We start from the raw sequence: 16,083 nt of genomic DNA on the forward strand, positions 1-16,083 counted from the left end.
AGAAAAGAAAAGAAAAGAAAAGAAAAGAAAAGAAAAGAAAAGAAAAGAAAAGAAAAGAAAAGAAAAGAAAAGAAAAGAAAAGAAAAGAAAAGAAATTACAGGGAAAATCTTGCTAGATCATCCAGTTCATCTTCTCACATTCTTGCTCAGCCCAGTTTCTGCAAAATTCTTGCCTACAGTACATTTTCCAGTGCACTATCCAGTCTGGTTGTGTATGACTTAAGCACTGGGCATCCATTGCTTCCCATGAGAGACTGTTCCACAGACGACTACATTTCTCTCTTTGGAAGAGGTTTCTGATTCTGAAGTTTTCTTTCCATTCTGCCTGACCTAATTTCTCTAAGCTGTGCCCTTGGTTGCATGCTCGCAAAATGCTCTCCTTCCTTCATGCTTACTCTGTTCAGGTGATGGCAAATAATTTGTGTTTTGTCAAGCTGTTTAGCCACAATGCTTAATACTTAGCTGTAAAGCTCAGCAATTATAATCCTTGGCTACATGGGAAAAGCTAATGGTGAAATAATATGTTAATGATGTGCAGAACATGCAAGACATTACTAGTAGCATTGTCTCTTTATTATAGTCACTTGACACAACCCATCACAAGATTTGGCTTCAGTTGCTTTTGACTTTGCCAAACTCAGAGCCAACATCTCCTAGCTCACGTCTGTTTCAGCTCTTTTATTGAGATCTTTTTGGTTTTGTTTTTAATTTCAGTCAAAACCACTTGGCTGTTTCTGAGAGCAAGGCTGGCAAGGGAATATTCTGTTTTATCCGTATTTAATAAAAAAAAATATCTCGATTATGCTTTCTGTTAAAAAGTGCCCCTCTTAGCAACATCTCCCTCTAAAATAAATCACTTTTTTTTTTTTCCTTTTTTTTTTTTTTTTTTTTTTTTTTCTCTCTGTCAGGAAGGCACCCTTTACCATCTATCACAAAATCCACGCCCCGTATCTGGCTAAATAATGAGCCTTTGAGTAATTGCAGATTGAGCCTACTCAGAAACAATTCTGGGGGAAGGACAGTTGTTTATTACTTGTATTTTTTTTTTTTTTTTAGCAGCATGACTGATGGAAATAGTAACGCCGAGGGCCCCGGGTTACCCTGCACTTGCATGTAGGGCCGGGCAGTGGCTGCAGGGCACCTCGCCCTGGCCTGCCCCGGCCCAGGAGGGGCAGGAGGCAGCGGCCTTGCTCATGCTGCTGCTGGGCTTGTTGGGAGGGCAGGGGGGAGCTCTGGCACCCGGAAATCTGGCTGCAAGGAGGGGAGAAAAATGCGGGACAGAAGAGGGAGACGCCCAAGCTCTTCATGTGCTGTCTCCAAAATACTTCTCGTTTCCGTTTCCACCAGCGGGGAACTCCCTTCCCCCTGGACGCGTGGGGAAGCCTGGGCGCCCCGTGCTGCAGCTGGGCCCTGAGGCCCATGCTGCTGGTGGGGAAGTGCACACAAGAGCGTGCTGGTCACAGAGCCCTGCTTCTCCCCTGGAGGCCTTCAAACAACACCGCCTGCTGCCCCCAGGCCTGCCATGGTGCGGGGCTGGGGGCCCAAGCGTGTGTCACCACCGCTCTGCGTCAGGCCCAGTCCCCTGCCCAGTGTGCAGGCAGCCTTGCCGTGCTCCTGGCACAGCGTGCAGGGCAGGGGAGGCACGAGCACAGGATGGTGCTCAGTGGCAGGACCATCTGTGAAAAGGTAGCTCCAATGCACCACAAGGGGATGGAAAGGGAGCTGAAATCCTCCTGAAGTCTGGGAAAAAGAGAAGCCCTCAGTCCTTAAACCTGGATTATTACCAGGATGTCCAGAAAGATAAAACATCGAATTTCAATATTTAGCACTGTTGCTTTCAAAACACCCTCTGTAATATAACCTCTGCTCAGAGCTCTAAAGAAGGGTGCTTTTATTATTCCCTTTAGACCGACATCTTTGACCTCAGCTCCTCTGACCTGCGCTTACTGCCAATGCTGTTCTGTCAGGGAAACCAGCCTGAGAAACTCCCTCGTGCCTTCTGGCTGCCCAGGTTGCTGTGCCTCTTGCCGTGCTGCCTCCTTATTCACGAATCCTTCCTTTCCCAGTTCTCTCTCTCTCTCTCTTTTTTTTTTTTTCCTTTTTCTCTTTTTGAATGCCAAAGCAAGGAGTTTTTAATAGCTGAAGAACGAAAACACCTCCCACGCCTCACCTCAAAAAAGCTAACTCTCTGTCTTACTCACTCTTTTTGATTTCCAAACCTCTCCTGCTAGCTTAGAGTCTGCCTTTGAAGCATTGGTTCCTCATGAGTATAACTTTAGTAAACCATGTAGCTTCAATGACCTCCAGGGGACAATCCACGTGAGTAACTAATTCATATGTGGGACAGAGACCTTAGGCATTTAGCAGAGATGTTAAATTTTTTGTTGGATATTTTGATTAGGTTGAAATCAAGATATTATAAGGGAATAGATTGACTTTGATCCAGGATGTAGAAATATCTGCCTTACCATAAATTTTAACTGTAGGCTTGAAGGTCTTGAGGGTGCCTACGCCATGTTGATACAGATGGACTGGTTAGGTGATCTTTGGAGGCTTCCACTGGCTCTGATTCTGATTCACCATAGTGAAATGCAGGAAAATATAAATCAAACCCAGAACTATTGCTTTGGTTTACCCATTTCCATACATGAAACCAAAATGCAATATATTTCAACTGTACTTTTTTTTTTTTTTCTCTTTAAAACTGGTATTAAATGCTACTTTGAAACCAAGATCACCTACATATGCAGTGCACTCTGTGAACATACTAATTTTAGATCCCTGAGATTTTTCATTACCAAAATAGTGTCTCCTTCCCACCAGCTTTATGCTGATTCCAACATGAATGATGATCAGCTGTGCTATAGATTTGTGTCCATAGGACTGTGAAGACCCAACTTTTTAAAGTAGGGAAGCAAGCTATTTTTGACCTATCCGTCTACCGTTGCAATGTGGAATTCAGCACAGCTTAATTTGCTCTCTCTCTGGACTGAGGTTTGTATCCTACATTGTGCTCCTTACTGCTGGAGTGAAATTGCTAGCAACACCCAATTAAAACAAGCACCAAATGTTTACTCCTCATCCCTGCCACTGCTTTGACTGCAGTGTAAACGTACCACTAATGACTTGGCCTATAAGAAGGGAAAATTATGTGTCACAGCCAAGTACAGAACCAGGAATTTGGGCTGTCAGCCAGCTTATTAGATCACACTGTGTGCCTCTAATGAAATGCATTGATTTGTGACTCCTGCAATAACATTTTTAGGAAATCATTTCACTGGCTATTTATTTGTGTGTTGGAGCAGCCTGATGAGGTGGGAAAACCAAAGCAGACATGCTATGATTGCAAATCAAGAACAAAGTTTTAAGAATGAGGTTAACTAACCATTGGAACAACTTCTCTAAGGATGTGACGGGTTTCCCATCATATCCTGTTGCACAGTATGAAGTAGCTTTATAAAATAAGTGCTGTAGCTCCAGCAGAAGCTCTGTGTTTCACTAGACATGATTGAAATTCTTTGGTTTCTGTTACAGAGGAGATCAGACTGTTGTAGTGGTCTGTCTTGATAATAATAATAAAAAAAAGAGCCCATGACAGCCATTGAGTCTGAGTGTTTGTGATTCTGTACGGGAACAAACTGAGATCCCATAACTGGTAGATTTAAAACTGGCAACAATTTTCATAAAGGGGAATTTTATAATTTCCAGATTATAAAGACGCATTCTGCAGAGGTGGACGCCCTGCTGGTTCTGCAACTGTGATGAATTAGCAAGCTGAGAAAAGAATTAAGCCATCAATAAAATGACAAACTTGCTACATTTCAAAGTATCTGGTAAGATCTCACAGAATTTATTGACTGTTACATGTTTAGTCAAAAAGAAAGAAAGAAGTGGGGTGAATCCATGCTCACCTTGTAATATTTCACTGGATGCCTCAGAAGAGCTGATGAAGATAGTGAGCAGTGGGTAAGGTGAGATGTTATATGCTTTAGGGATATGGCCCCTGTTCTAGGACTGGATCTTATTTAACGTCCTTACAGATGTCTATAAAAAGTTGTATTTTTCTTGTCTGCTTATAGTTTACAGTTGACTAAATTTGATAAAAAACATTTTTTTCTGTGTGCTCAGTTAAACACATCCTAAAATAGCCCAAGTTTAAGTACTCTGTGAGAAGCAACCTCCCTTTAACTAGTCTTATACTGCAGATCTAAAAAATGTGGCATCTAGAATCTTTAAGTGAATCCTCAAAGTCTGTGTTGCTGCATCGGACTTTTTTTCCCCCTAAGTCTACTTTCTATGTGTTTTCTGAATGTTTCAAATAATACAGATGAAATAGAAAAAATCTAGCCAACTAAGACTTGTCTGGGGGGAAAATAAGTTAGGTTCAAAATGATGGCAAGCTTGTTTGTTCATTTTTAAGATTAATTTACTTGTTCCAATTCAATCTTTATGTCTGTTCTGCCACAGACGTGCTGTCTAGCAATGTAAGCTGTTCATGTTTAAAAACAGAATTCACCTTTAAATGTGCTTTGACTAAAAAAAATTGCCTGGTGAGGTCATTTGCAGAGCAAGAGTTAATGCATCATGCAAACAGCTAAATAAAGGTTACAATCTGAGTGGAATTATTCAGAGCTCAGGAAGAAATCTGGCATTTGCAGTCTGTCACTGGCTTAGAGAAGTCTGGCTCTCTCAGTGTCACTGCCACCCAGAGACATCCTGCTCTCTGTGTGGCAGCAAGGGAGGGGACTGCAGTGCTGGACCAGCTTCCTGTAAAAACAGCAAAAACAGGAGCAGTGGGTGGACGGAGCACGGAAGTGTCATGTGCGAAGAATGTGTGGAATGAGGGGTGAGTATGAGCGTGCCTTTGTCCAGGTTTCGAAGAGCAACTTTATGGGTGTAAATTGCGACTTTATGGGTGTAATTCTTTCTCCAATCTCTTCCTTTTCAGGATGGTTGAACAGCTGATGTCAGGACAGCGTATGATCCCTGGTACCCTGGGGGAGGAGAGCTGCATGGAAGGCTATGAAGAGCCGTGTGCCTCTTGAAATCTGCCAGTTAAGTATTGCAGTCGTTGGGCCCTATCTGGTAAGGGCTTCTTGTCCTCCTTTCCCACCAACACCCCTGGGAGTTGAGGGTGTCACTGTTGGGTACTTACGCCCTAAGTGATAGGGGCATAAATGATTTGTGGCACTTACGCACATACGTGATACAGATGGGATGAAAATATATCACTTCTAAACCCTCAAGCTTCTGTAGATTTGGCAGTCTCCACAGAGGTGTTGTGCTAAGATTGTGCTGTACATTTTGTTTCCTCATTTTGTTTCCATAAGCAAAGCACTTGGCTGATAGCACAGGAAACCAACTGCTATGGGCATTCACTTCAATGGGTGAACTTTAAACGAGTCACCAGGGACTGGCTGCTGCTGAGTTCAAAGAGAAAGAGACATCCAAAACCTCCAGTGAAGCCAAGCTATGGTGGGAAATGCCAGATACAAAGAGGAGAAAACTGGAAGGCACGGTAGGGTGAAAGAAGGATAGAGTTATGTTTTCCTGTCCCTCGATGATCAGATTTAGGTGAGGTGGGAATGCAGATTTTAAAAGAAATAACATAAAATTTTGCTAAGGGAAGTTTGTTGAACATCAGGAAATGTGCTCTGGTGTTGATGTTCTATGAGCAATAATCTGGGAATGAAAACATGCTGAGAAAGTTAATATGGTACTTGACAGAATACTGGAAAATATATTAGAAAGAATAGTTTTGTGCAGGGCAGAAGGTGGAGCAAATGACTTGCTAAGCTTCTCCATTTATTCTGCTTTTTTTTTTTTTTTCTTTCCCCATTGATTTCAAAAGTCTCTCATGCTCAGATAACTGAAAGAGAAGGAGCCACCCCCCACATTCCCAAGTGAGGGAAAGAGAATTTGTTCATAGCAATGGAAAAAAAAAAAAAAAAAAAAAAAGAGAGAAAAAAAAAAAAAAAAGGAAGGAATAGAAGCCTAAACTTGGGTGTCACTTCCCCCCAGCACACACGTGAGCATCAGGCTCCCAGAAAGAAGACTAGAGTAATATTGCCATCTTCTGGAAGGATAAATATTTGCCATTACTCAGAATACTAAGTTCGATATGTTTTTGAAACCACAGCACAATTCTGATAAATTTGTTTTCTAAACCTGAATTCTTATCCATATAAATCTAAATTCAGTCTCTCTTCATCAGTATATATGCCACAATCCTAGCTTTAGAAAGTAACATAGCATCCTGGGTTTTAACAAGACATTCATCATGCTTAAAACTAAGAACATATTAACATTAGGGACTATCAATAGTGAGATTAATTTTATGTATTTTTGAGGTTGAAAAACAGTTTTTGTTTTGTTTTGAGCATTTAGAAGCCAAACTGAGTATACAGAAGCCAAACTTAAGGTGTCCAGATGCAGAGAGAATGAACAATGAAAAAATATTAGCACTCCCTTTTTAAACAGCATCAGCTGTTACTATACATCCTTCAGTAAATTAAATACATCTGTGTTGAACAGAGCCTTGCTATTAATCAAAAAACCTGCAGACAGTCTATGAAGCAAGAAAACATTCAGCATTACTTTCAGTTAGCCCATCTTAGAGATGATTATCTATATTAGAGGAGCTTATGCAGTGGCTAGGATTAAAATAACCACACAGCTCCCAGCTGTACCGCTGAGGGCAGGGAGGGTCAGGAGCCTGTGGCAGCACTGCCCATGTGCAGGCTCCTGAACCTCTCAGCTCTCTGCTCCCTGTGCTGTACAGGGGCTGCCTCAGGCTGTGCTGCACCCAGAACTATTTGTGCACCTGCCTCTGGTTCTAGATGCAGGGGATGAGAGTAACTGTACCGCTGGTTTCCTCCATCCCAGCAGAGCAGTGGGGCACCTCCTGCCTCGCTGCCTTCCTGCAGTGGTAGGAACCTCACCCCAGCACTGAGCAAAGCTGCGGGGTCCTGCAGGCATGGTGTGGTGTGCACCTTTGGGATGCTCCTCTCCCTTGCACTTCAATTTGGTGTGGAGCAGCTCCATGTCCTCTAGCGACTGCTCTTTCTCATGAGAGGTGATGCCATTCTTACTTGCTGTTCTGATGCCAAACAAGCTGTTGCAAAGCCCTTGAGTATTGTAGGACCTTTACACTTTTAGGATAAGAGCTCAGAGGTGACTTTGAGTGAATGTGAATCTTTCTGTCTCTCTTACTAGCTTCCCAAATTCATCTGATGTGAAGCTGCTGGGAGCTGAGATTCCTGGTGAACTTTATGCCTTGCTAAAAGCTGCCACTACAAGGGACAGCATCCTTTGAGTACTGGGCTTGTTTGACTTGTCACTGTTTCACACACCTCTGTCCCTGTGATGCCACAGTGTCACTCAGCACTGGTTCTGCTAATGGGCTCCTTTTTTCATTAAAAGTCCGGTGCCCAAGGGGAGGGCTGGATAGACATCTCTTTAGGGTCTGAAACCAAAACCTTCAGAGCAGATGTAGTTGCATGAACTTTCTTCACCCAATTTCTCCCTTTCTATGTTTGGCAGCTCTGGCCAGGAAGATATCCTAGGTCTGGGGGCTTGCGGTCTTTGTCATCTGCTGAGGCTGTGCACAGGGCAAGAGGCTAACTGATGCCAAGCGTGTTGGTAATTTCTGAGCTAAGGTCATGCGTCCCCTGCAGCACCAGTCAGAGAGCTGCAGCTTGTTCCATTCAAGCTCCCAAAGATCCAGTGTCCAGAGATGGCTGAGATCTTTTCATGTTTTACTGAAACTTTTTACTCAGTGAATGCAGATCACCCCTTTGCATTTAATCCCAGCCCACAGCACCAAGCACTTCCCATATAATCTCCCAGAACAGCTGAGCTGTGATTGCATTGTGGATTACAAAATGACCATTTTCCACAAAACAGCTGCTGGCTGGAGGGATAGCATTTAATAATCATAGGGAGAGGGTGGGCAAGGGAGGAGGGGAGGAGACGAAAGAGAAAGAGGGTTTGGAGCAGTTTGGTTTCTCAGAAAATTTAGAGATGAGAAAAACAGAAGACTAAGTGTGAGTTCCATTCCTGTATTACTCCTCCAAATTAACAGGACTTCAAGGACTTCCTTGTAAGGTAAATTCAACCCTCTTTCCTTGGAGCTATCTAGATACTGTGGTCAGTTATTGTCAGTAAGTGTTTGGCTTTTATGGAAGGAAACGTTTCTGAAAGTATTCTCATCAGGAAGTATTTCAGATTTGCTTCTTGTCTCCTACATCCTCAGCATCCTTGATCCAGTTCCTTCTTCTGACTAGTTTTCCTTTCCCTTTTTCTTTTTCTTTTCTCTCCTGTCACTTGTTCTGAAATGATATGGCCTTTGATTTACTAATACAAATCAAATGGAGATAATATTTTTCCCACTACTGAAGATTTAAATTAGAAGATTATTTGTGTGTGTGTGTGTGTGTGTGTGTGTCAATATTATGAGTGGAAAGATTATTTTCAGTGAAAGTATGAGCAAACTGAAACCTGGTGACAGAAAATATAATCAAGAACTGATGAAAGACTGAAAAACTGTGCAACGAAGGCTTCTATTTTCAGATGAAAAATCATGTATCTGAGGCAATTTTGTTTATAATTTCCTTTTTAAGTCATAAGCCAAATTTTCTGCTGAAAAAAACTTTCTGAGATGAATTTGCCACCAACCTTAGCCAGAAACCTTCATGTGTTCCTGGCAAATGTCCACTCTATGAAAGCTGATTGTATCCAGCATGCCTTCAGATCATGGAAGTCATTTGTTATTGTAGCACTGAGACAGTACCATCTCCAGGGTGCAGCATCTCTGTTGCTGAAAGAAAGAAATGCTCTGAAGAAGAGAAAAGAAGCCAGAGCATAAGACGATATAGGAATTTCTCAGGAGCTGGGTATTTTCTTGCCTTTGATGATAATGTTCTGGATTAGGCATGTTTTTTTCATTGCGATGAGATGCTAATCAAATCCCGTCTTTCAAGCAGAGCTTCAGCACCATCTTTATTGACCACATTTCTGAGCTTGCTGGTTAGAACAAATGCTTCTAACTGCGCTACTTTTGGCTGTATCCTGTAAGACTGTCACAAACAATGCAATCATTTATTTATCGTTTATTTATAGCGGTGTCCACAGTGTGCTGGGCCTTTCTCACACATTCAATGTTGGGTGAGTCAACAGAAGTTATGTGAAGAGGCCCGGCAGCAGGCAATGTCTGTACAAACTGAATCTATTCATGGCCAAATAGATTTTAAGAGTCATAAATAGGAAAGGGTGGGAGTAGCTGGATGAAGTTGTGCCAAACATAGGGAGTGCCATGTGGGAAGGGGTATGCGTTGATTACATGAAAGTTGATGTGTGGGTAGATGACATCTAATCAATCCATGGCGTGATAAGATGGGGTTCTCAGAAGTCAGTGCAGGGTTTTGCAGGAACCTTAAAATCTTAAGCTTCTCTCTGAGTGAGAAAGACCAAAGGACCCTGGTATACAGCCTGCTTTCAGAATTCCTTATTCTGATGAGATGAAACTGGGAAGAGTGTTTGTGACAACATTCACTGTTTTTTTTTTTAAAAAAAAAAAAAAAACTTTTCACACTTGGTATGAAAGCAGAGACACTGTCACCCACCAACCCTACCAAATTTCTGATGTGCAGAGCAGTGCTTGCTTCAGGTGGGAGGTGCTGCTCTGTGGCTTGAGCTCAAGCTGCTGGGTGTGAATACCTGGATGTCCCTCTTGGGCAGGTCACTGTTTTGAAGCGTGACCTTCACTGGGATCTGGGAACATTTCCCTGCCTTTCCCCACTATGAAATCAATATCCTACCTGCCCTTCTAGGTATAGCATGAATGGTGCTGGAACAAGTGTTGTGGAACACTTGGCAGCAAGAATTCTCACTTAGTTGGACAAAGCATTCATCATGCCCCATCTAATGGAAACACACGACATCCTGGGGAAGTTGGATAACAGTTTTTCCCTACCATCTCCAAGATGGAGTAAGCAGGATCACCCCTTGCATGTTGCTTGTGCTCACGCACACTGGTGCACTCAGCCATGGTAGATCCACTGGGTCACCCGATCTTCCCCAGTACACACCCCTGGTGTATTTTGAAATGGCTGAAACTGAGCTATTGCTCTGTCGCCTTGGCTTTTCGGAGATCGTCCTTCCTTGCTGGGTGAGATGTTGGGACATCGTGGGGAGGGCAGAGTGCTTCTCCTACACGTATCCCCTCCCCACAGGTGCGCCCTGGGAAGAGCTAGGGTTCGTAACACTAGGTGGGACAAATGGCTGGAGTGACAGTCCCTCCGCTTGTGTGTTGCAGATGGAGCTGCTGAAGGTGTTGCCATGGCGCCGTGCTTTCCTGGCAGTCATCCTGAACCTGATGGCTCTCAGCCTCTCCACCACTGCCTTGCTCGGCAGCTACTGGTGCACTGGGACCCAGAAAGTGCCCAAGCCTTTGTGTGGGAAGAGTAAAGCCACCAAGTGCATTGGTGTCCCCATGCCGCCCGATGCAGGTGCTAGCAATGCTTCATCCCAGGATGTGGTGCACTACAGCTGGGAGACTGGGGATGACCGCTTTGCCTTCAGATACTTCCACACGGGGATGTGGCTTTCCTGTGAAGAGAGCATGGAAGGGCCAGGTAGCGTCTTGCCCAGCCAGACACAGCTTCTTCCCTTGATTTTATTCCACGGGAGTTTGGAAATGAAAGGCAGAGGCTGACAACGCTTGGGAGAAAAGCCATCTTCACTTTTCTATATGGCACCAGCCCTGCGCACTGTCATTATATTTCTGTGCTTTGTTGAGATGTTTACAGAGGGTGGAAAGGGACAATTCTTGTCTCTGGTGTGCTTTCTGTCTGGAATAGGGGCTGTGAAGTGAAAGTGGTGGCAGTGGCTTTGTGGTGGCACCGTTCATCCTGATGTGAACTGGAGTGGGCCTCCCTTCCCTTTCCTCAGAGCTCCATTCCTACATAAAGCTCAGCTCATGCTCTAAACGGCTCATTTGTGCACATCCCCTGGGAAATTGAAGCATGGTGATTTTATTCAGTGTTGTCAGTATGTAGTTGACAACTGTGAGGACTGCAATTGTTGGCATTTTCCTTAAAGCACCAAACTGGGAGTTATATGAATTGAACAGGGACTGGGCTTTTCTTAAACAAATGCAAATCAATAAAGAGAAAAAGAAGTATTATGTTATAGATGCAGAGAAAACCTTGAGGATCTGACCACAGAGGAACCAAAATTAGGATGCAAATTGACCTGAGGATTAGAGCTGCAGTATTGTCATTTTTAATACTTTTTGTGATATTGTGATAGGTTTGACTTGTGATTTTTGACCATTTTTGGCTGTCAGAGTAGGCATGCCAGGGGGCTGGTCATGCAGCCTGTCCTAGACCCCTTGGTGTCTCCATCCACCTTTGATTTGCTTCTGCCGAGCCCTGCTGAAGTCCTTCTGCAAGAACCAGTGTCACACCAGTACAGGTGGATACTCTGCAGTGCACAGATGCTGTTTACAGCCTGGTTCACACATCAGGGATCAGAACTGACCCAGAAGGTGGCCAGCAGAGAGATTTGTAACTGAAGATGCAATGATGAAAGTTTCTTTCATCAGGCCCGTTCCCCTGAGCCTACTGCCCTCCCTTCAGTTCTCCCCAAGCATAAGCATCTCATCTTCTTTTAACTGACCAACCATTCTAGCACAGCATTTCTTGCTTTCTTATCTGTTGCTGCCATAGTTTGTAAATCACATAAGTAAATAAAGAGGAATAAAAGCAGGCAGAAGAGAGACAGGAGCAGGAAAGTGCTTGAAACTCTCATGTCCTAGTGAGAAGATTGCTTCGTTATGAGCATTTCCAGACATGCTGTGGAAGGAGGTGTGTTTATTTGGGACTGCTTTGGGCTGGAGTGTGTTTCCATGGTGCTTATGGAAATGGGACAGCATCATTTGACAGCTTTCTCTGAAAGAATTGTCTGGCCACCAGGCAGTCCTGGAATAACCCCAGTGCCTGAAGGAATGATGAGAGCAGGTTACATCTGGATTGCAGCAGAGCATGGGGCAGAATGCAAAGCCAGCCTTGGTCCCCAGCTTCCTCTGAATTGACAAGCCACCCACTGCTGTGGGTCTTGGAAGCAAGTGCAGAGACAACAACAGCAACAAAAAAAGGGACTATGATCGGCAAAAGGAGTTTGAGTTGAGCTGGAGAAAGGATTTCATTATTCAGGCTAATCTCAGGATCAGCTTTAGATGAGCCATTACTGAATAACCTCATTAAAGTTCTAGGTGAAGTAGCAAACAGAAAGTTAATGAAGACTGCAGATGGCACTAAACTGGGTAGCATCCTGAGAGCCATGGATGATTGAAGTAATATAGGGGATTGGGAGAGATTAGAATTGGGGATAGAAATCAATAAAATGAGATTCTTACAAAAAAAGCTGCAGGCTGGTATTTCTGGGAGAAAATACCATGGAATGTAGAGGACAGAACCCTCAAATGCAGTACAGAGTAGTGCTAAGAAAGACTTACAGATAATAATGGTGGACCCTCAGCTGAGATAACAGTTCGCATCTGGCCACTATAAAAAGCCAAAGCAAACACAAGCGCCATTTGTCTAAATAGCATTCCTAAAATGTGAGGACGGAAGACTTTACTTCTGTGTGATTCTCTGTCACTGGAGAACTTCACAGGAAAGATTTTTTTTTTCTTGAGAAATCAGTGTTGCAAATTGCTTTGCTTGAGACTGAGGTGAGTGGGAGTGCATGTACTGAGCAGCAGTGCTGGGTCTGTGGCGTGTTATAAGCTACACCTTAATTGGCCTGAGCAACAGTCATCAAAGTCTTGTAGGAAGGTGGTGGATATGTAGCAACAGATTTATATATTTACCAGGGCCTCGTAACATTTACAGATTGCTGAAGTTTTTCTAGAAAGACCACCTCCTAGAGAGAAGTGGAGACATTGCCTAGGAGATTGCCTTCTCCTACCATGCCCCAGTGAAGGTATGGAAAATGGTCAGAAACAGAGGAGAAATGAGAAGATCTGGTGGGTAGGCTCAGATGACTGGAGCTATGCAGTGAAGTGACAGAGAGGGGGAGAGATTTTCTTTTGCCTTACCCTACAGTGTTTTACAAACTAACACCCTTGTTTTTGTGTTTCAGAGGAGAAATGCCGTAGCTTTATTGAGCTTTCCCCGCCAGCAGAGAGAGGTAAGAGCAAATCCCTGTATCACACCATAGCTGTCCAGTGCACCATCCCCCTGGGACAAGTGACCTTCACCTCTGTGAGGACAGCAGAGTGGGTCCCTGAAGTCAGGTGTGAAATCCTGGCCTCATGGATGCTAAAAAGCAAAGGATTTCCTCCCAGATGATTCAAATTATCCTGGGGGAAACTTCAGTATACCTGGATGTATGTGCATACACGTGATGGAAAGTTCATTTAGGATTCTTAACAAAAGCTTTTCAAGCGATGTTGGGTTGCTAACTGTTCCCTGAGCTGGTGACTGGAGGCATGTCATTTCAGAGGATATTCACACTTGAGGGGAAAGGCCTGGGGTGCAGGTACCAGTGGTTATGCTGTGAGAGCAAGGGCTGAAACACACACTGGGGTATCGCAACAGCCACCAGGGAGATGAGTGCTTTTGGGGAGCTCATCTTCTTTCTCTGCCTTGCTTCCCCTGTTATAAAAACAATGGCAAAAAATGACAACGTGCTTTTGTAAAGCCCCGTGCATTCACAGGCATGGGGTCCAGTAGGAGTGATGCGCTGTGGAGTCACTGCGCAGATTAACCTGAGTCAGTATCAGCAGAACAGCACGGCAGGGTAATGTCTCATGCTTATTCTTTTTGGAAACAGCATTTTACAGAAATCAAATAGTGATGATGTTACAAGATCATTTTGAAGTCACGTAGATATCCATGTTGTCATAAATGAATGACTTGACTGCAGTAAGAATTACTTTTGCATTTAGCACAAACTGCTCAGTTCACATGGAGCAGTAATTCATTTTTCTTCTTTCTCACCATCTTGTGGTCCATTCCCTGGCCTGGTCTCTGGCTCTAGTGCTTCCAGTGTCTTCCCTACAGGCAGTTTTCCTAAGAGAATAGGTTTGTGCAACCAGAGTACATGTCTTTGTAAATCTTTCTGTCTGCCCCCCCTCACAGTCCTACTGCTCCTTGTCTAATTTCAACACAAATCTGAAAGTCCCTATTCTGTAAGACATCGAGCTCTTCCAAATTAACTGGAAGATCACTGTGAGCGACACTCCCAGTGTAACAGCTCCATCACCTGCCTTCACCCCTTCCTGCACACAGTATCACCTCAGGATGGCCTGGGCCTGCGGAGCAGCCCCTCTAAGCTGGGAATGCATCCCACTAGTTGCTGTTGAAGAGCTGGGTGACTCTATGGGACTAACGATGTTAAGGAGTCGAGTCAGTACCCCACTAATGAGGGTTTTCTTCACATTCGTTTTCCCCAGTGGAATGGCTCCTCTAAGGCCATTAACAGTTCTAACAGTAGTGCTCACAGTGCTGCTTCATTTGCCTTTTTCAGTGAACCCCATGCTCTTCCAGAGCCCGGTGTTACAGAGTGCCTTTCCTCATTCAGCTCCAAGTCCTGGCACACGGTGAGCCGTGATAAGAACTGTGCTATCACTCATGTCCCACCGATAAACCCAGCACGAACGTTACCTGCTCTCCATTTAAGCAGCAGGGTGGGTGATGAATGTTATTGTTCTAGCTGGGTACCCACCCCCAGGAATGCCTTTTCAATTTAATTGAGGTTTCAGTGAGAAATACAGGCCTGCCAGGAGCTTTGTGAATTCCAGAGTCCCAGCTCCCAGCTATCACCACAGATGTGCCACAGAGTTCTTTTCTTAACTAGTTGAGCTCCAGATCAAAATTAATTTAGTTCCACTGTTGTGATTATAAATCTGCTCTGTATGTCACTGCACTAATGCAGAAGAACCTTCCAATGTCCAGCTGAGATGTTTGTGGCCAGCCTATGACTGCTAGGTCTTGTGCTAATACTCAATGGTATTGCCCCTGCCTTTTCTCCCGTGGCTTCTTCGTTGCTGTTTGGGAATAATGCTGGCTTATATACAGATAGCTGTTTTAGGTCCTCTCACCTTTTGCAGTCAAGACATCTTCTGTGGCAGATTCTCTGTCCCCTTCAGCATCTTTCAAGCCCTTGCTCACAAGCTGGGGGGATTGCTGTTGGGTGCTGGTTGTTTTCCTTATTACCCTTCTTTCCAACAGACATCCTTTCAGGACTGGGTTGTGAAGGGGGAGTACTCTCCCTCAAACAAGCCACCTGGCACTGATATGAGGGCTTTCTGATTCCTGGCAGGAATCCTGTGGCTGTCACTGGGGTCAGAGATGCTGTACATCAGCCTGCTGCTCATCAGCTTCATCCTCCTGATGGTGGAAATGCTGCATACTGGCAATCCTGTCTGTGGACTGAAGCTCAATGCCTTTGCTGCTGTCTCCTCAGTGCTGTCAGGTAAGTGTGCTACCGTAAGGCATGGCAGCAACAGGCACATGTGGGCAGGAAAAAAAAAAAAAAAAAAAAAGAAAAACCACAACAACCACAAAATACTGAGAGCCTCTCACATTCACTCACCTCAGCTGATGAGAATCAGAGTGAAAAGGGAAGTAAAAAGCATGTGGCTAAAGAGAACATGAGCAGGGAGAAACAGTGATGGGGAACTGCAAGATGATGGTGTAGGTGCAATCCTGCAGAGGCGGTGTCCCAGCACAGAGGTGGCCATGCATAGCAGCAGGAGTGCCCCCTCTCCTACACGAGGCTGAAGAATGCAGCTCAGGCTCCTGCCATAACTTCCTTTCTTTCCTGCCTTCTTCTGTCAGGTCTCCTTGGGATGGTGGCACACATGATGTACACTCAAGTCTTCCAAGCCACAGTTAATCTGGGACCAGAGGACTGGAGACCACACTCATGGGACTACGGCTGGGCTTTCTAGTATGTGAGCTCTAAAACCATCTTCACTTGGTCTTCAGCCATACCATACCTAGCCAAAACCCTCCTCCTCTTCTAGACTGTTTGTGCTTCCAAAGACAGGTGTACCATAGTTCTCATACTGCT

At 44.3% G+C, this 16,083-nt stretch overlaps 1 protein-coding gene across 12 annotated transcripts in view; it reads left to right on the top strand.

Annotated features, from left to right (window-relative positions):
* GSG1 (germ cell associated 1) overlaps positions 1-16,083 on the top strand; it is a 90,213-nt gene that overhangs the window by 71,969 nt on the left and 2,161 nt on the right. Inside the window, exons 1-8 of one of the 12 annotated variants that reach the window (XM_035335655.1) lie at positions 1,726-2,319; positions 3,873-3,971; positions 4,735-4,846; positions 4,949-5,085; positions 10,316-10,634; positions 13,147-13,194; positions 15,331-15,483; positions 15,849-15,960. In XM_035335655.1, the coding sequence (XP_035191546.1) occupies positions 5,023-5,085; positions 10,316-10,634; positions 13,147-13,194; positions 15,331-15,483; positions 15,849-15,960 (695 nt within the window). In that variant the 5' untranslated portion in view covers positions 1,726-2,319; positions 3,873-3,971; positions 4,735-4,846; positions 4,949-5,022. Of the gene's footprint in view, positions 1-138; positions 146-1,644; positions 1,656-1,724; positions 2,320-3,855; positions 3,972-3,993; positions 4,847-4,945; positions 5,086-8,691; positions 10,635-13,146; positions 13,195-15,330; positions 15,484-15,848; positions 15,961-16,083 lie in introns of those variants that run through there. The other 11 variants (XM_035335672.1, XM_035335700.1, XM_035335646.1 and 8 more) reach the window with 11 other exon arrangements.

The sequence above is a fragment of the Oxyura jamaicensis genome, chromosome 1 (assembly GCF_011077185.1).
Source record: "Oxyura jamaicensis isolate SHBP4307 breed ruddy duck chromosome 1, BPBGC_Ojam_1.0, whole genome shotgun sequence".
NCBI classification, from domain to species: domain Eukaryota; kingdom Metazoa; phylum Chordata; class Aves; order Anseriformes; family Anatidae; genus Oxyura; species Oxyura jamaicensis.